General features: G+C 41.4%; 1 protein-coding gene across 3 annotated transcripts in view; it reads right to left on the reverse strand.

The window, feature by feature from the left end:
- Gclc (glutamate--cysteine ligase) overlaps window positions 1-21246 on the reverse strand; it is a 340638-nt gene that overhangs the window by 317688 nt on the left and 1704 nt on the right. For all 3 annotated transcript variants that reach the window (XM_076184299.1, XM_076184298.1, XM_076184300.1), the window contains exon 2: window positions 3261-3357. In XM_076184299.1, coding sequence (XP_076040414.1) covers window positions 3261-3357 — 97 coding nt within the window. The remainder of the gene's footprint in view (window positions 1-3260; window positions 3358-21246) is intronic.

Genomic DNA, 21246 nt, shown 5'->3' on the forward strand with positions numbered 1-21246 from the left:
AGATACACGTCCTCCCAAGGAAGTTTTTTTGGAAGCCAGGGAGTGTGTTGACAAACTCTTGGATTTCATTATAAATGTTGACCATGATGATCTAAAGCCTTTCTACCTAAAACTCAGAAATGAGGACCACAGTAAAAAACCTGCAGAGGGAACTTTAAGTACCCAAACAAACCAAAATTTCTGACTTCTTCAAGCCACCACCACCACCACATAGAGACAGTCAGAACAGCACCACCTCAGACCTCTCCCTGGTCTCAGACATTTCTCTGCCCTCTACCTCCCGTGCCTCAGATGTTTCTCAGCCCTCAACATCAGGAGGACCTGCATCACCGACACCCTCATTGTCATGCCCCAGCCCCACCTCAGTCACCCCTCTGCCACCTTCACACCTGCTGGAGGAGGACTCGGGGGATGACAGTGATTAACTTACCCAGCCCTCGCACAGGTTATGGGGGGCCACACCGAACATCATGTGTGGTTACCTGTGCCAGATAATGCAGCAGCAGAACCCCTACAAATGGAGGTGAGCATACTGTATTATTAACTCTACTATACTTTACTATATATTTTTTTATTATCTTTTTCTTTATGCTATTATTAATACTGTATAGGGTAAACAAAACACATGCATTATTAATAGTACATAGTACATATTGTCTTCATTTGAATAATCCAAGAGGATTTAGCAAAAAAAGCTCAATATAGCAGAAAATTCTGCTACGTAGGGAGTCAAATACCGAACCAGTTAGCGGAAATAAGCTCATGCTAGCGGAAAATTTTGCTAAATAGGGGGCCAAAAACGACCTCCAATTTAGCGGAAAATTCACTTTAGCAGACTGGACCTTGGCTGAATTAGTTCGTTAAATCGGGCTTCTACTGTGTGTGTGTGTATATATATATATATATACACACACACACACACATATATACATACACAACAAGGAGGAGTTGAATACAAGGAGGAGTTGAATACACAGAGGAAATTGAAATGGCGGAAATTATGAACAAACATTTTAAATCAGTGTTTACAAGGAGAACATACAACCTGAAGAGATCAAATGGAAAGAGAAAGTCCCTCCCATGAAAGAAATAGAAGTAACAAAGAATGAAATATTGAAACACTTGAGTAATCTTGATGTCAGAAAATCACATGGATCAGATGAAATAGCAAACTGGATTTTGAAAGAATGCAGGAATGAATTGGCAGACAAAATACATAGCATAATAAACAGTTCCTTGAAAGAAGGAAAAGTTCCAGAAGATTGGAAAAAAGCAAATATAGTACCTATATATAAAGGAGGAAATAAAGAAGACCCTACAAACTATAGACCAGTCTCTCTAACAAGTACAATAGCAAAAATTTGTGAAAGAATTGTCAAAAGTAGATGGGTAAAATATTTAGAAAAAAACGTGTTAAATCCAAGGCAATTTGGATTCAGACAAGGTTGATCATGCGTCACCAATTCAATATGTTTCTATTCAAGGCTAATAGATATAATACAAGAAAGAGATGGATGGGCTGATTGTGCATTTCTAGACCTAAAAAAAGCTTTTGACCAAGTACCACATAAGAAGTTGCTTAAGAAATTAGAAACTGAAGGAGGAATACAGGGCAAACTGCTTAATTGGATGGAAGACTTTTTGCGAGAAAGGAAAATGAGAGTAGTGATAAGAGACAAACACTCAAAATGGGATGAAGTAACAAGCGGTGTTTCACAAGGAACAGTTCTGGCCCCAATAATATTTGCTATATATATTAATGATATAGATGAAGGAATTGAAAGCTATATGAGCTTCTTTGCAGATGATGCAAAACTACTGAAAAGAGTGAACACGGAAGAAGATTGTGAATCACTACAGAGTGATCTAAATAAAGTACAGGAATGGAGTAGGAAGTGGGAGATGGAGTTCAATACAAAAAAGTGTAGTATAATGGAATTTGGAAAAAGCAAAAACAGAATAACAGGAGCATATAAATTGGGAGAAGGAGGAATAAAAAAAGTAGAAAATGAGAAGGACCTGGGAGTCATTGTTATGAATAATATGTCACCTGAGAAACATATAAGATTTTTGGAGAAACTTATAATTTAATAAGAACAATCAAAGTTGCATTTACATACCTGGATGAAGAAATGGTGAAGAAAATTCTAATCACCCTGATAAGACCAAGATTGGAATATGCAACAACGATATGGTCACCAAGTACAAAAAAATGTATAAAAAAAACTTGAAAGAATACAAAGAGCAATTACAAAATTGGCACCAACACTCTCAAAACTATCATATGAAGAGAGACTAGCAAAACTTGAACTACAGACACTAGAGCAAAGAAGAGAGAGAGGAGATTTGATAGCTATTTACAGAATCATGAAAGGCATAGAAATTACTGATAGAGAGAATCTGATAAAATGGGATGATAGAAATACAAGACACGGAAAGAAAATAAAAAAAAGACAGCTATAGAAGAGATCTGAAAAAGAACAGCTTTCCTCACAGAGTAATAGACAGTTGGAACAAGTTAGATGAGAAAGTGGTGTGTGCAAAAACAATACATGTATTTAACAATAGTTTAGATAAAATGAGATATGAAGATGGGACACCACGAGCATAGCTCCCCTTCCCGTAAAATACAACTAGGTAAATACACACACACTTAAAAATAGTTTAGATAAAATGAGATATGAAGATGGGACACCACGAGCATAGCTCCCCTTCCCGTAAAATACAACTAGGTAAATACACACACATATATATATATATATATATATACACACACACACACATTATATATATATATAAATATATATATATATATATATATATATATATATATATATATATATAGAGAGAGAGAGAGAGAGAGAGAGAGAGGGGGGGGGGGTTAGTCAGGGAGGTAGAGAGGGAGGATGAGAGGGAGAGAGGTATGTAGGGGGGGAAAGGCATTAAGGGGGGAGAGAGGAAGAGAGAGAGAAGGGAGGAAGTGAGAGGGGGAGTGAGGTAGGGAGGGGGAGTGAGGGGGAGTGAGGGAGGAAGTGAAAAAAGGAGGGGAGTGAGTGAGGGAGGGGAGTGAGGGAGGGGAGTGAGGGAGGGAGGGAGGGGAGTGAGGGAGGGAGGGGAGTGAGGGAGGGAGGGAGGGAGGGAGGGGAGTGAGGGAGGGAGGGGAGTGAGTGAGGGAGGGAAGTAGGTAAGGGAGGGGAGTGAGTGGGAAGGAGGCATGCAGGGAGAGAGGGGGAGGCAGAAAGGCATATTTAGGTACTTGCCTGTGTGATGGCTTCCTCAGGGAAGAAGAGGGAACGGCCAGGTCCTTTTGTGGGATCTGCTTTGGTGTAGGGCCATGTAAAATCCTTGCAGCCAAGTCTGTAATGCAGGTTTCTGCTGAGTTAAGATACACATTTTTCCTTTTAATGCATGCTTATAGTATACAGGCTCACACTTGTCTCCAATATATGGTCTCTTGTTACCCAGCAGGGATCAATGACAGGTACCTGTATGAGTTGGTTCTGCAAAATGGACAGCACAGCTGCCCATTTTCAAAACCTGTTAACCCCATCTGGGGTATTGGCTGCATGTTATTGTGGCAAAGTAGCATGCAGTTGATACTTTAGGGTCTATATGGGGTGCCCCTACGGACCAGAGCCAAACATCACTTTGTCTATGATAGAGGAAAACTCTATTCTTAGAGAAATGATGATACTTTTATACTACAACTGTCCTTCCATTATGTTGTCCCCCAACCCCTTGTTGCTGTCCTGTACCATTTCTCTGAGTATTTATTTTCTGTTTTCGCCGACCCTGTGGTGGGGGAAGAGAATGCTACCACCAAGTATTTCCACTTGAGTCGTAAAAGGCGAGAAAAAAACGGGACGGGGATGGGATTAGGAGTATTACCACCTGTTGCCCCGAAAGGGGACATTCCTAAAAAGAAAAGAAAAGGCATAAGAGGGTCTAGGAGTTTTCCAACCAGTACCCTAAGGTTTGGGTCTTTTAATGTGCATGGATGTGGTACAGATGAGAGTAAAAGGGAAGAGATAGGCAGTATGTTTGTGACAAGAAAGATGGATGTGCTGGCTTTGAGTGAAAATAAAATGAAAGGAAAGGGCAACTGTGAGTTTGGGAGTGTAGCTGGGAGGTACTCAGGAGTGAAGAGGGGACGAGGGAGAGAAGGGGTGGCTATACCAGTAAGTGAAGAGATAAGTAAGCGGGTGGTGGAGTGGAAGGTTTCATCAAGGTTGATGTGGATGAAGGTGAAACTGGGAAGGGAGATGTGGGTTTTTGTAAGTGTATATGGACCTGGTAATGAGAAGAGCAGAGAGGAAAGGGAGGCTTTTTGGGTAGATATAAATGAGTGCATAGAGGGATTAGGGAGAAATGTCAATGTAGTTGTATTGGGAGACCTTAATGCTAGGGTAGGAAATGAACCAATAGATGGAGTGATTGGGAAGTATGGAATTCCAGGTAAAAATAATAGTGGAGAAATGATGGTGAAGATGTGTCTTGAAAGAGAGTTGATAGCAAACAGTGTTTAAGAAGAAAGTCAAGCATAAGTACACATGGGAGAGAGTGGTGGATGGAAGGGTGGCAGATGGAGCGTTAATGGACTATATAGTGGTGACAAGGAGTATGGTCACATCCTCTAAGGGGAGAGAGTGGGGGAATATTAGATAATTTTCTGGAAGGTAAAATGAGAGTGGAGAATAGGTGGAGAAAGAGGGAAAGGGCAGAAGGTAGAGAGGTACTTAGAGTGAACTGCTTAAATGAGGAAAAAAAAGGAGAGTGAGTTTAAGAAGAAACTGAAAGAGGAGTGGGAGGGAGTAAAGGATAGAGTAGAACTAGGAGTGGAGGAGGAATGGGGATGGTTCAAGGAGGGAGTCATAAGGTGTGCAAAGATGGTGTGTGGAACAAGGAGGGTGGGAAGAAATAGAAGGAAGGGTAGTGAGTGGTGGGATGAGGAAGCAAAGAAATTTGTAGAAAAAGCAGGCATTCATTGAATGGCTGCAAATTAGGACGAGGGAATCGTATGAGAGGTACAAAGTAAAGAGAAGGGAAGTTAAGCATAAGATAAAGGAAGCAAAGAGGAGAGCAGATGTGAAATGGGGAAAGAGTATGACAGAAAATTTTGAAAGTAATAAAAAGATGTTTTGGAAGGAAGTTAAAAGAGGAAGAGGAGGCAAATCAAGTAGAGAAGAAAAGGTAAAAGGTGCAGATGGAGAGATGATAATGGAAGAGAGGCAGTGAGAAGAAGGTGGGCGGAGTATTTTAGAGAGTTGCTAAATGTGAAGGAGGATAGGGAGGGAAAGGTAGTTGCAGTGGGAAGCACTAAGAAAATGAGAGTGATGAGTGAGGAAAATGGAGGAGAAATAGGGAAGGATGAAGTGAAAGCAGCTGTTAAGATGATGAGAGCAGGTAAGGCACCTGGTCTGGATGGATGCCACGCAGATTGTCTGAAGAAAGGAGGTACAGTGATGGTGGACTGGCTGGTGAGGTTGTTTAATGTTTGTTTGAGAGAGGGTAGAGTGCCAGAGGACTGGAAGAGTGCCTGTATAGTTCCACTTTACAAGGGAAAGGGGGACAAGTGTAAGTGTAGTAGTTTCAGAGGGATCAGCTTTGTGAGAAGTTGGGAAGGCTTATGGGAGGGTCTTGATTGAGAGGATTAGGAGAGGAACAGAGGGAGTAATTGGTGAGGAACAGTGTGGATTTAGGACAGGTAGGGGTTGTGTAGATCAGATCTTTGTGGTAAGACAGATATGTGAGAAAGCTATAGGAAAAGGTAAGGATGTTTTTTGGGCTTTTATGGATCTAGAAAAGGCTTGCGACAGGGTAGACAGGAAGGCACTGTGGGAGGTACTGCAGATATATGGGATAGGAGGAAAGCTGTTAAGAGCAGTCAAGAGTTTTTACGAAGAAAGGGTAGTGAATAGTGGGATGAGGAAACAAAGAAGGTTGTAGAAGAGAAGAAGCGAGCTTTCACAGATTGGTTACAAATTAGGACGAGGGAGTCATATGAGAGGTACAAAGAAAAGAAAAGAGAAGTAAAGCAAAAGGTAAAGGTTGCAAAGAGGAGAGCAGATGTGAAATGGGGTAAGAGTTTGACAGAAAATTTTGAAAGTAATAAAAAGATGTTTTGGAAAGAAATTAAGAGAGGAAGAGGAGGCGAATCAAGTAGAGAAGAAAAGGTAAAAAGTGCAGATGGAGAGATGATAATGGAAGAGAAGGCAGTAAGGGGAAGATGGGCAGAATATTTTAGGGAGTTGTTAAATGTGAAGGAGGATAGGGAAGGAAAGATAGCTGCAGTGGGAAATGCTAAGAAAATGAGTGATGAGTGAGGAAAATGGAGGAGAAATAAGGAAGGATGAGGTGAAGGCAGTTGTTAAGATGATGAAAGCAGGTAAGGCACCTAGTCTGGATGGATGCCATGCGGAATGTCTGAAAAAGGGAGGTACAGTGATGGTGGACTGGTTGGTGAGGTTATTTAATGTTTGCTGGAGAGAGGGTAGAGTGCCGGAGGACTAGAGGAGTGCCTGTATAGTTCCGCTTTACAAGGGAAAAGGGGACAAGTGTGAATGTAGTAGTTTCAGAGGGATTAGCTTGTCAAGTGTAGTTGGGAAGGCTTATGGATCTTGATTGAGAGGATTAGGAGAGGAACAGAAGGAGTAATTGGTGAGGAACAGTGTGGATTTAGGACAGGTAGAGGTTGTGTAGATCAGATCTTTGTGGTAAGACAGATATGTGAGAAAGCTATAGGAAAGGGGAAGGATGTTTTTTGGGCTTTTATGGATCTGGAAAAGGCTTATGATAGGGTAGACAGGAAGGCACTGTGGGAGGTTATGCATATATATGGGATAGGAGGAAAGCTTTTGGGAGCTGTCAAGAGTTTTTATGAGAGTAGTAGAGCTTGTGTCAGGATTAGAAATGGAGAGAGTGAGTGGTTTGAGGTAAAGGTGGGACTTCGTCAAGGATGCGTTATGTCACCCTGGCTGTTCAACTTATACATGGATGGGGTGGTGCGAGAGGTAAATGCAAGGGTAGTGGGCAAGGGATTGGAGATGGTTAAAGAAAATGGAGAAAAGTGGGAGGTGAGCCAGCTGTTGTTTGCGGACGACACTGCGCTTGTGGCAGGATCGGAGGAGGGACTGAGGAAGTTGGTGGCAGAGTTTGGGAGAGTATGTGATAGAAGAAAGCTAAAGATAAATGTGGGTAAAAGTAAGGTGATGAGATGTACAAGGGGTGAAAGTGGCAGTAGACTGGAAGTGAACATTAAGGGAGAGCGACTGGAGGAAGTGGATAGTTTTAGATACTTGGGTGCAAATGTGGCAGGGAAAGGTGGAGTGAAAGTGGAGGTAGAATGTAGATTGAGAGAAGCGAGTAAATGCCTGGGTGGATTAAAGAGTGTAATGAGGAATAGACATTTGGAAATGGATGCGAAGAGGAGACTGTATGAAGGAGTGATTGTGCCAACAGCACTGTATGGGGCAGAAACATGGAACATAAGAGAAGAAGAGAGAAGGAGTTTGAATGTGTTTGAGATGAGATGTCTGAGAAGTATGATGGGGGTTACTAGGCTGGATAGAGTGAGAAATGAGGAGGTGAGGAGGAGAACAGGGGTGGAAAAGGAGCTGGGAGATAGGGTTGATGAAAGAATATTAGGATGGTTTGGACACATGGAAAGAATGAGTGAAGAAAGACTAGTAAAAGAGGTGTGGAAGGCAGATGTGGGGGGAGTGAACATGAGGGGACGTCCTAGGATGAGGTGGATGGATGGGGTGAAGGGGGCTTTGGGGAAGAGGGGAATGTCAGTTGAGGAAGGACGGGAGAGGACAGAAGACAGGGGTGAATGGAGAATGGTTGTATATGGATGATGTTATGATTGCATGAGGTGGAATGGGTGGGGGGATGGGGGGTGAGGTAGTATGTGTGAGCAAAATTTGACGCAGCCCGAAGGGATTTCTCCCCGTCCTCTCATTTTATGCAATGGGGGGACGGAGAGGGGGAGTCGCCGATTTAATGAAGCGGCCTTGCTGTGGATGTGCGGTGTCTTGCGACACTGCTTCTGACCCAGGGCAGTGGACAAGGTGCAGGGATGACCCGTCATTCAGGAGGTGCTCAGATGAGAGGGAGGGTGGAGGGGTGTGGAGTGTATTCAGGGATGGAATGGGTGGGAATGATTTTATGCCTTTTTCTTTTTGGCTACCCCCCTTGTAGGGGGGAGGAAGCCTTGGTATATGCATGTATATGTATGTAGTAGAGCTTGTGTTACAATTAGAAATGGAGAGAGTGAATGGTTTGAGGTAAAGGTGGGACTTCGTCAGGGATGTGCTATGTCGCCCTGGCTGTTCAATCTTTACATGGATGGGGTGGTGCGAGAGGTGAATGCAAGGGTAGGGGGTCAGGAATTGGAAATTATTAAAGAAAATGGAGAAAAGTGGGGGGTGAGCCAGTTGTTGTTTGCTAATGACACTGCGCTTGTAGCAGGATCGCAGGAGGGATTGAGGAAGTTAGTGATAGAGTTTGAGAAGGTGTGTGAAAGAAGGAAGCTGAAGAAAAATGTCGGCAAAACTAAGGTGATGAGATGTACAAGGGGAGAGAGTGACAGTAGGCTGGAGGTGAGCATTAAGGGTGAAAGACTGGAGGAAGTGGATAGTTTTAGATACTTGAGTGCGAATGTGACAGGAAAGGGAGGAGTGGGGGTGGAGGTAGAATGTAGATTGAGAGAAGCAAGTAAATGCCTTGGTGGATTGAAAAGTGTAATAAGAAATAGACATCTGGGGATGGATGCTAAGAGGAGGTTATATGAAGGAGTGATTGTGCCAACAGCATTGTATGGGGCAGAAACATGGAACATGAGAGAGGAACAGAGGAGTTTGAATGTGTTTGAGATGAAATGTCTGAGAGGTATGATAGGGGTTACTAGGCTAGATAGAGTGAGAAATGAGGAGGTGAGGAGGAGAACAGGGGTGGAAAGGGAACTGGGAGATAGGGTTGATGAAAGAGTATTAGGAAGGTTTGGACACGTGGAAAGAATGAGTGAAGAAAGATTAGTAAAAGAAATGTGGAAGGTGGAGGTGGAAGGAATGAATATGAGGGGGCATCCTAGGATGAGATGGATGGATGGCGTGAAAGGGGCTTTACAAAAGAGAGGAATGTCTGTGGAGGAAGGATGGGAGAGGACAGAAGATAGGGGTGAATGGAGAGGGGTTGTGTATAGATGATGCTGTGATGCATGAGGGGGTGTGGGTGGAGGATGGGGGGTGAGGAGGTATGTATGAGAAAAAGAAAATTGATGCTGCCCGAAGGGATTTCTCCCCATCTTCGCCTTTTCTGCACGAGGGGACGGAGAGGGGAGGGGGGGGGTCGCCGAATTTATGAAGCGGCCTTGCTGTGGATGTGCTGTGTCTTGCGACTCTGCTTCTGATCCAGGGCAGTGGACAGGATGCAGGGATGACCCATCATCCAGGAGGTGCCAAGATAGGAGGAAGGGAGGAGGTTGGAGGGGAGTAGAATATATAGGAAATGGAATGGGTGGGAGTGGTTTCTATGGCTTTTTCTTTTTGGCTACCCCCCCCCCATGTAGGGGGAAAAAGCCTTTGGTATATGTATGTATGTATGCATGTAAACCCCCTCACACCCATCAAGAGGTTCAGCCTTAAGAGGCTGACACACTTGTCTCTGGACTGGGCTCAATAGCATTATCAATTTCAACTGTAGGAGTCAAGGTAAGAGGGAGTGAAGGGGGTGGATGGGAGTGGAGTATATTGGGGATGGAATGGGTGGGAGTGGATTTTATGCCTTTGTTTTTTTGGCTACTTCCCTTGTAAGGGGGAAAATCCTTTACTATATGCATGTATGTATTACACTTTTTAACATATGGAGAAAGGGGCCCTGACAACAAACAACTGCTCTATTCTTCTTGCCACTTCCAAACGGTAATGTAGAAATGGTCCCATTTTGTTAAAATACAGACAGCATTCCAAAATTTCTTCCCAGAGATTTGTAGAAGGTTCCAAGGACCACTGCCAGGCACTCCAGTGGGTTTTCCACTTAGTGAAAATGGTGGCAGCAGTTGATTAATTATCCATTTTTTTCAAATGCATGTTTACTTCAACAATGTACAGCCTTTATTGATATTGCCTCTATTTTACCCTATTTGGGAGACGGTAATTTTTTTCCTTCAATAACCAAGAGGGGTCATTTCAAGAAATTATGGAAGTAATGTGCATGATGAGGGATGCCACAAGAAGAGACTTGTTTATATAACTGTTTTTACCTAATTGTAGTGCACAGGAAATGAACCATGTTCATGTAAGATGAAGGATGCTGCAAAGAGATGTAGTTACACAATTGCATTTACTTAACTATAGTATACAGGAAAGGAACTATGTTCCTGTAACCCCCAACTTTCTCCATATGCCATATTACTGAGTAGTGGATACAAAAAAAATCTAGACTAATCAAGTTACTCATCACTAAATGGCTTATGTGGGCCAACCTGCCAGTCCTTGCATACAAATGGACTGGCAGGTTGCAAAGACATATGCTATTTAAAAAGATCAATAAGATGGACAACCATAACAAGAAATGTCTGATAAACTGGCAGGGAATGCAGAATATTTCAAAACAACCATATATCAGGAACCAAAAGGTTCCTGAAGTCCCCAAAGAAACAATATTACCACCAGCATTATTTAAAGGTCAGATATCAACAGATATACCATTCGCTAAAAATCATCGTATTGCTCGAAAAAGTACTTTTTAAAAGCATACAAATAAAGTTTTTACCTGTTACAGAAGAATTTATTCAGAAAATTCACTTTTAATTTCGCCTCGCATACCACTTTTCCGAAGTCGAGATGTTCTAGTCGATTTGTAATTAGTACCAGTAATCGCCGCTAGGTGAACCGGCGGTGACGTCACAGTTGCCAAACAATCGGACAAAGAGACACACGCTGTACTTCAGCTCAGTCATTCCAATCGAGTTATTCATCTTCATGTTCGTTTTTAATCCAAATTTGTTCGCAAAAATGGCTCCTTGTGCATTCCAATTCGGAAGGATAGTATGTATGGTGGAAGATGAAGAGGAGTTTGATATCGCCGAACATCGCATTGTAAAGCCTTACCAGTTCGAACCGATAATAGGACAGCCCGTTTCTTTGTCGGAATACAGTGCAAGTGAAGATGAAGAAAGTGGTGAACAAAATAGCGAAGAAGAAGGGGAAAGCGATTTGTCAGATTCAGAACCCGAGACCACGGGGGAGGAGACGGAATTCGACGGCGACGTTGATTTAGACGGTGCCGAGAATCAAGATGGGCCTACCACCCCTCCTAGACGCAAACGCAAAAGATCTGACCAGTCTCATAGGATTGGGAATACCAACTGGTAAGAAATTCAGTGCATTATTCCTTATTTAGGCTATCATTGCAAGCATGGGATGGGGTCCTTTGTTTTTAAGTAGACGATTTAGGCCCCTATTTCGATTGTAGTCCAGGCCTACATGATGGTATAAGCCTACCAATAAATTTTTGCTCTTTTTTTCCAAACTTTTAATTTCAGAAGATTGAGGACATAAGCCTGGGGCCAGCCTCTGCACCGAGGTCCTTCCAAGTCCAGCTCAACCTTTTATTTCATTTGTAGATAAATTAACTTTTTTATTTCCAGGTGTACATGCGGACACTGCCTACCCATGCAAACAGCGAAAGAAAGTGTTTGTTGCAATGAGATGCAGCAGGTCGCAGAGAAATTAGATGAAAAGGGTAACTGCATTATAGACCATGAAGGATTTCAAGTAAATTGCTTAAATGAGCATGTGCTGGAAACAAGTTTCTGGGAATTTCTGCAGAAGCATGGGCCCATAGGTGATGAAGAACCAATGCACGAGTAAGAATCATTTGTCAGTCTCTCTAAAATTCCAAGCATGGGGGGGAAAATAAATGATATGAATTGCCTTGTGGCCATTTCTTCCTGCAAGATCGAGATTATTCATTTAAAATACGACACACGACTGACAATGCAAAGGCGATACGATGCACTCTCAGAATAACAATATTGTTTGGCAACTGTGACGTCACGAACGCGGAATTCCCCGAACGTTCCCGAAGCGCACGGGCGGGTTGTTTCGAACAGCAGACGCAATGAGATGAAGACAAACAACTGTTTTTGCCAAATTTTGCATTGTCAGTCGTGTGTCGTATTTTAAATGAATAATCTCGATCTTGCAGGAAGAAATGGCCACAAGGCAATTCATATAATTTATTTTTCCCCCCATGCTTGGAATTTTAGAGAGAGACTGACAAATGATTCTTACTCATGCATTGGTTCTTCATCCAATGCCAATGCCAGCCATACGACGTGTCGTAATAATACTCGCATCATAAAATATAGTCACGGCTTATATCGATCGTTCTCTCTTTCACCCGTGAAATTTGAAAACCACAGATAATGGGATTATGAGCAGATTAGGGAGAAAGTAAAATCACAGGGACGACTACAATAAATATAATCAAGACGCCGATATGGCAGCGTCACGAATCCACTTGTTCCTCATGACGCCTATGTGTGCGGCACCGTATGGAAGGGGTTAAAATCTTGTAAAGTTTTAGCACTCACTATTTCCTCATTCAGTTTGTTCCAGATATCTATCACTCTGTGTGGGACACTATTTTTTTTGTTCAGATCTCTTCTTTAACTGTCCTTCTTAAGTTTTTTCTTGTGTCCTCTTGTTTTTCTTCGGTCACACTTTAGTAACTTGTCTCTATCAAGAATTTCCATCCTTTTCATAATTCTGTAATGGTTAGCAAATCCCCTCTGTCCTCTTTGATCCAGGGTTGATAGATTTAGTTTATCCAATCTTTGTATGTCAAATTAGTGTTTTGGTGCCATCTTTGTTGTTGCTCTTTGAATTCTTTCTAGTCCGTTTTTATTAGAACTAGGTGTCCATAGTGTTGCAGCATATTCCAATTTTGGTCTTCTCAGTGTAAATAATATTTTTTTACCATTTCTTCATCCATGTAGTCAATGACTACTTTCATTGATCTTGACAAGTTAAAAGTTTCTCAGAATAATTTGTTGACATGTTTGTCTGGTGTCATGTCAGAGATAGTTACTCCTTGGTCCCTTTCTGAGTTTACTTTTTTAAATTCCTTTGTACCAATTCTATATTGACCCAATATTTTATTTTTGCTTTTTCCAAATGCCATTACACTACATTTCTTAATGTTGAAATTCACTTCACACTTCTGACTCCATTCCCAGACAATATCCAGGACTTCTGGAAGTGATTTGCAGCCTTCCTTTGTATTTACTCTCTTTAGTAGTTTTGCATCATCTGCAAAGAAGTTCATACAACATTTCACACCTTCATCCATGTGGCTAATGAAATTTAACACAAGTAAATGCAAGGTAATGCACATAGGTAAAAATAACAGTAAGTACGATTACAAGATATTTGGAAATTCGTTAACAAAAGTACATACATACATATACCAAGGCTTTTTCCCCCTTACCAGGGAGGTAGCCAAAAAGAAAAAGGCATAAAATCATTCCCAACCATTCCATCCCTGAATACACTCCACACCCCTCCACCCTCCCTCTTATCTGAGCACCTCCTGAATGACGGGTCATCCCTGCACCTTGTCCACTGCCCTGGGTCAGAAGCAGTGTCGCAAGACACAGCACATCCACAGCAAGGCCGCTTCATTAAATTGGCGACCCCCCCCTCTCCGTCCCCTCATTGCTTAAAAGGAGAGGACGGGGAGAAATCCCTTTAGGCTGCATCAAAAATTTGCTCACACATACTACCTCACCCCCCATTCCACCTCATGCAATCACATCATCATCCATATACAACCATACCCCATTCACCCGTCTACTGTCCTCTCCCGTCCTTCCTCAACAGACATTCCCCTCTTCCCCCGAGCCCCCTTCACCCCATCCATCCACCTAAGACGTCCCCTCATGTTCACTCCCTCCACATCTGCCTTCCATACCTCTTTTACTAGTCTTTCTTCACTCATTCATTCCATGTGTCCAAACCATCCTAATATTCTTTTATCAACCCTATCTCCCAGCTCCTTTTCCACCCCTGTTCTCCTCCTCACCTCCTCATTTCTCACTCTATCTAGCCTAGTAACCCCCATCATACTTCTCAGACATCTCATCTCAAACACATTCAAACTACTCCTCTCTTCTTCTCTTATGTTCCATGTTTCTGCCCCATACAGTGCTGTTGGCACAATCACTCCTTCATACAGTCTCCTCTTCGCATCCATTCCCAAATGTCTATTCCTCATTACACTCTTTAATCCACCCAGGCATTTACTCGCTTCTCTCAATCTACATTCTACCTCCACTTTCACTCCACCTTTCCCTGCCACATTTGCACCCAAGTATCTAAAACTATCCACTTCCTCCAGTCGCTCTCCCTTAATGCTCACTTCCAGTCTACTGCCACTTTCACCCCTTGTACATCTCATCATCTTACTTTTACCCACATTTATCTTTAGCTTTCTTCTATCACATACTCTCCCAAACTCTGCCACCAACTTCCTCAGTCCCTCCTCCGATCCTGCCACAAGCGCAGTGTCGTCCGCAAACAACAGCTGGCTCACCTCCCACTTTTCTCCATTTTCTTTAACCATCTCCAATCCCTTGCCCACTACCCTTGCATTTACCTCTCGCACCACCCCATCCATGTATAAGTTGAACAGCCAGGGTGACATAACGCATCCTTGACGAAGTCCCACCTTTACCTCAAACCACTCACTCTCTCCATTTCCAATCCTGACACAAGCTCTACTACTCTCATAAAAACTCTTGACAGCTTCCAGAAGCTTTCCTCCTATCCCGTATATCTGCATAACCTCCCACAGTGCCTTCCTGTCTACCCTATCATAAGCCTTTTCCAGATCCATAAAAGCCCAAAAAACATCCTTCCCCTTTCCTATAGCTTTCTCACATATCTGTCTTACCACAAAGATCTGATCTACACAACCTCTACCTGTCCTAAATCCACACTGTTCCTCACCAATTACTTCTTCTGTTCCTCTCCTAATCCTCTCAATCAAGATCCTCCCACTATCCAAAAGTGGATTGTGAAAAAGATCTCGGTGTAATTATCAGTAACGACCTCAAATCATCCAAGCAGTGTATTTCAGCCTCTGAGAAAGCAAATAAGATTCTAGGACTCATTGCGCAATCTTTTGATTTCAAAAGTCCATCACTCATTAACAAGCTATATAAATCATTAGTTCGTCCACATTTGGAATATGCTGTTTCTGTATGGTCACCGAATCTCATTAAAGACATTGACAGATTGGAAAAAGTACAACGGTGAGCCACAAAACCGATTCCAAATATAAAAAATAAATCATACGAAAATCGACTAAAACACATGAATCTGTTTTCCCTAAAAAAGCGTAGACTCAGAGGTGACTTGATACAGGTCTTTAAGATTTTAAAGGGAATTGACAACATCAAAAGTGACAAAATTTTCACATTGAATGAGAATCAGACAAGAAACAATGGTCTCAAACTGTCCGGAAATAGATTCAATTTGGAAGTAGGTACAAACAACTTTGACAACCGTGTAGTTAATGAATGGAATAAACTTCCTGCACAGGTAGTGCAATGTACTTCAGTTTGAAGCTTTAAGAATCATTTAGATAAACACCTAAGCAAGATGCTGTAATGATTATAATTTATTTTATATTATTTGTTTTTGTTTTGTTATCATTTGCCTGTCTGATTTTCATTTTAGTTATATGTCAATTTATTATTATTTACTATTTACCTGTTTGTTTATTATTTAACTATACCTATGCATTTATGTATTTTATTTGTTATTTACATTATTATAGTTTTATTATTTCATTATGATTTTTTTTTTCGCATCCGACCTAGACATGGACCAAAAGGTCTCCTGTCGGCATGCTCCGCCTTTGTAATCTTTGTAATCCTTTGAATAGCTTAGGTGATATAGCCCAACCTCAAACAATACACGAGTTCAAATCTTAATATGATAATTGGAACTGTACACGAACTTCAGTCTATGTATGTTCGAGTTAGAAAATTAGAGAATAGGAGACAGGACCCAATGAGTATTGTTCCTTTCCTACATACTACAATTAGGTAAATACACTTCCCATCCCAGTTTCACTTTTACCCACATTAACCTTCAAAATTCTTTCTTGCACTTCACCATGTGTTTTCCTATCTTATCACTTACCAGCTGGGCTACACATTTCCTCCCCTACTCCATGCTCACTCCCCAACACTCTTTCAAACTCAAAATTTCCCCTCTTTTTCAACTTGGTTTCACTTAATGCTAATGCATCCATCTTCTTTCTCTCAAATATACTGCATATCTCTTCCCTTTGAATCTCATCTATATCACAACCACACACATTTAATGACCCAAATTTTAGGGTTCTGGTTGGAAATTTCCCAGTGGCTTTTACACAGCAGGATACCTTAACCATCATTGTCATCTTCTACGATTCACTTGGGAAACATGATTTTTTTTTTTCTTCCCCTACAACAGGGGAGAGGCAAAAAGAAAATGTATACTCAAAGTAGTACTACACAATTTCAAAGGTACAGCATAGATGGGGGGGGGGTCTTAGTACAAAAGAAGCATCTTTCCTCTAGTAGTAGAGATTTTACTATAAAATAAACAAAATTATGAGTGGCTCTTGTTCCTAGGGGCACACCAAAACAGTCCCTATAAGACTGGCTGCATGCTACTGTGCAATTAATACTGCACAATAACATGCAGTCAATATCATAATACATACATATACCAAGGGATTTTTTCCCCTTACAAGTGAGGTAGCCATCCCCTACACATTCCACTCCCCTCCACCCTCTACCTTCCCTCTTATCTTGGCACCTCCTGGATGATGGGTCATCCCTGTATCTTGTCCACTGCCCTGGGTCAGAAGCAATGTCGCAAGACACAGCACATCCACAGCAAGGCTGCTTCATTAAATTGGCGACACCCCCTCTCAGTCCCCTCATGCAGAAAAGAAGAAGACTGGGCGAAATCCCCTTAACATGTACATCCTTAACTCTATTATACTCCTATCTACCACTACAGTCCATTAATGCTCTATCTAGCACCCTTCCATCCACCACTCTCTCCCATCCCATGTGTACTTTTGCTTGACTTGTTTCATCAACTCTCTTTCTAGACACATCACCATCAACTTTCCATTACAATTCTTTTCTGGAACTCCACATTTCCCAACCACTCCGTCAATTGGTTCATTTCCTACCCTAGCATTAAGGTCTCCCAATACTACTACACTGACATTCCTCCCTAATCCCTCTATGCACTCATTTAAATCTATCCAAAAAGCCTCCCTCTCCTCTACACTCTTCTCACTACCAGACCCATATGCACTTACAAAAACCCACATCTCCCTTCCCAGTTTCACCTTCACCCACATTAACTTTGAAGAAACCTTCTTCCACTCTACTACACACTTACCTATCTCTTCACTTGCTAGTATAGCCACCCCTTCTCTCCCTCGCCCTCTCTTCACTTCTGAGAACCTCCCAACTACACTCCCAAACTCACACTTGCCCTTCCCTCTCAACTTAGTTTCACTCAAAGCTAACACATCCATCTTTCTTCTCACATACTACCCATCTCTTCCCCTTTAACTCTCATCTGTACCACATCCACACACATTAAAAGACCCAAACCTTAGGGTGCTGGTTGGAAAACTCCTAGACCCTCTTCTGTCTTTACTTTTTCTGGTTATGTCCCCTGAGGAGCAACAGGGAGAAGGATGCCTGGTCCCAATCCCCGCCCCATTTTTCTCACCTCTTACAATCCAAGTGGTGGTGGCAGCATTCTTTTCCCCACCACAAGGTAGGCAAAACAAGGAGATGAAATTCAGAGAAATGGTACAGGACAGCAACAAGGGGTTGGGGGACAGCATAACGGAGGGGCAGTAGCAGTATAATAAAAGTTTCATCATTTCTCTGTGAAAAATGTAAAAGGATGCATACCAGCAAAATAGCTCTAAAAGTTTTAAGAATAAAAACGTAAAATCAGTTTCTGAACCTGAACCAGAGCATGAAGAACACCAGTGTAGTGCTTATAATGTTGTTGATAAAAGCATGTTGCTGAAAGTTTCTTGTAATTGTATAAAATCTGTTAAACCAGAAATGTACAATTGTGTTAGATTCTGGTTCATGTGTTTCACTGTTAGGTGAAAATTGGATAAAAGTACTAAATGTTAGAATGACTCCATCTTCCAAAGAATTGACTGCTTATGGAGGTCATCAAATAAAGGTAAAAGGTCAAGTTGATCTTGTAGTGAGGTTTAATAACTATAGTACAAATCATATATTTTTTGTTACTGATTCACACTGTAGCGATTTATGTGGAAGAGATCTAATGAACAAAGTAGGCATAAAGATCACTGGTTTAGATGAAGCTTTGAAAGTGAACTCAGTAAATGACATGGATGTTTCTGATAATCCTAAACAACTTTTGGATAGTTATAAAGTAAATGAAAATTTACCTATTAAAGGAGTTGAAGCTAAAATATATGAAAAAAGATGCTACTCCTAAATTCATCAAAGCAGGGCTAATGCCATTAGCACACAAAGAGTTAGTTGATATTGCTATACATGAGCTTGTAGAAAATTAAGTCATAGAACCTGTAGCTTATAGTGATTGGGCTTCACCCATTGTACCAGTCTTGAAAGATTCAGGAAATATGAGAATTTGTGCTGATTTTAAGCATTTGAATGGTCAAATTAATATTGAGAAATACCCACTACCTAAGCTTGATGAAATGTTGGCTACAGTTGGAGATAATAAGGTGTTCTGTAAGCTTGAATTGTGTAATGCATATTTGCAAATAAAGGTTTCTGAAGTAGACCAGAAATACCTTGTTATCTCAACTGAAAAGGGATTGTTTAAATACAAAAGATTACCTTTTGAACTGGCATCAATGCCGGGAATTTTTCAAAGGTACACATCACAGTTAAGTGATATTGATGTTTTAATTGTTTATTTAGATGACATCCTTATATGTGCCAAGTCGAGAGAAGACCAAAGTAATAAAGTTAAGCTTGTTTTGAATAAATTGGCTGAAGCTAATGTCAAGTTGAATCTGGAAAAATGCAAGTTTAACCCATGCAGTCTGACAGGTCTTAAACAGAACTGTGTCGCAAAAGTCCGACAGTCCTTAAATGGGACAGCTAGTTTGAGCGCTAATAAAAACCACGCCAGCATTGGTATCGCTGCCATATTTGGTCATGAGGTAGGCCTATGGTAGCACTGTTGATCGACAACAAGCAGACTGGTCCTCGGCTCCAGCCAGCCAGTGTTCCGCCAACTTCTGTGAGACGTGTGTGTGTCAAGTGTCGCGGCGAGAATTATTCAAGTATTTACTTATTTGTGTAACTATTATTTACAACTATGGCTCCTGGTGCTAAGAAGAAGCTAAAGTTTAGTGATATATGTGATAGCCAAAGTGGGACGAGACGCACAGTGCACAGATATGGACCAAAAGGTCTCCTGTCGGCATGCTCCGCCTTTGTAGGTTAGATGTAGACTCCGACCCTGCTATTGTGACTACATCGTCACCCATGCCTTGTACATCATCCAAGCGTGGTGCAACCACAGCTGCAGCATCTGGTGGTGACCGGAAACGTGCCAGGGTGTCAAAAACGGCACCAAAAACCCGTTGTTAGTGCACGTGGCCGGCCAAAGTGGGGTTCCGTGACACAAAGCCTCTCCACCCATGTGCGACCACCACCATTTGGGACCACCACCACCACAACCACCACCCGGTCTACATCTGCAGCTGCTTCTGTGCCCTCTGACCCTTCTATTGTTACTACGGGAGTTCCTACGCCTCATTCTTTATACATTGCACCCGTGCCAGAGAGGCGGAGAGTTGCCACTACCACAATTTTCTCCAACTATCGGTTATTTATCTGAGACAACCATGGTGAGTAGAGCAATAAAAACTTGTAGGATGATGCATTGTCATGTCTTCCAACAGTAGAATTTTTTCCAGAGTAATTTGTAAGAGTTGATTTTTTTTATGATAAATGCTGTACTAGGGGGTTGTGAATTTTGAGGCCTTCAGCCCAGGCAGGTTAATAAGACTCATTGATTTCCTTGGCTATGTAATTTTTGGAGGCCTATCTCCATCACCAAATAACGTTAAAGCTATTTGGGATGTTCCTGTACCAAAAAACTTGCATGAGCTACAGTCATTTCTTGGATTAGTCACCCACTATAGTAGATTTTCTGAAATTTGTCACCACTCTATGATTTAACAAAAAACAATGTCAAGATTGTATGGTCAAAACAGTGTCAAGTAGCTTATAATGTCATTAAAGAAGCTTTATGTAAATCTAATGACTTATGCTTTACTGGAAAGTCAAAATTGATTCTAGAATGTGATGCTTCTCCAGTAGGTGTAGGTTGTGTATTGATACAGGTTGAAAATAATGTTGAAAAACCTATTGCATTTGCTAATAAAAAAAACTTCCTTCTGCTGAGAAAAATTACTCACAGACTGACCGGGAAGGGCCATTAGTGTTTGGTGTCACAAAGTTTCAATACTATCAGGTAGGAATTTTGAGTTGAGAACGGATCATAAACCACTGCTTGGATTATTTGGAAAAAACAAAGCAATTCCAATAAATTCAAAAGCAAGATTAATCAGGTGGTCTGTTCTGTTGTCACAATATATCTATGATCTTGTTCATAAAAGTGGTAAAACCAATGTAGTTGCTGATGCTTTGAGTAGGTTACCTATTGATGATTGTATCAATTCAGGTACACCAACAGAATGTGAAACTTATAGAAAATTTCAATGCTTTTAACTTTTTTTAAGCTGTGCAGAAAATTACAAAAGAAGATCCTGTACCGAGTAAATTAATTTCTCATGTAAAATTTGGATGGACTAACAATTCACATGTTTGTAGAGAATATTCTCATGTTAAAAATGATTTATCAATTCTTAAGAGTGTTGTTCTATTTAAAAATAGAGTTATTGTTCCTTCTGCCTTAAGAGCTAGTGTGTTAGAGCTACTGCATTCCAGTCATAATGGAATTGTGGCAATGAAAGCCAAAGCTAGAGAAACATTTGGTGGCCCAGGCTTTCTGATATTGAAGAGCTTGCAAAGGGTTGAGGACCAATAGAAAATAAGTATTTTTTTACCTTAGTAGATTCTTATTCTAAATTTATTGATGTTCAATATACTTCAAGCATGACAAGTGC

The sequence above is a fragment of the Oratosquilla oratoria genome, chromosome 4 (genome assembly GCF_046742065.1).
Source record: "Oratosquilla oratoria isolate Oo_2021 chromosome 4, ASM4674206v1, whole genome shotgun sequence".
In the NCBI taxonomy this organism is placed as follows: Eukaryota; Metazoa; Arthropoda; class Malacostraca; order Stomatopoda; family Squillidae; genus Oratosquilla; species Oratosquilla oratoria.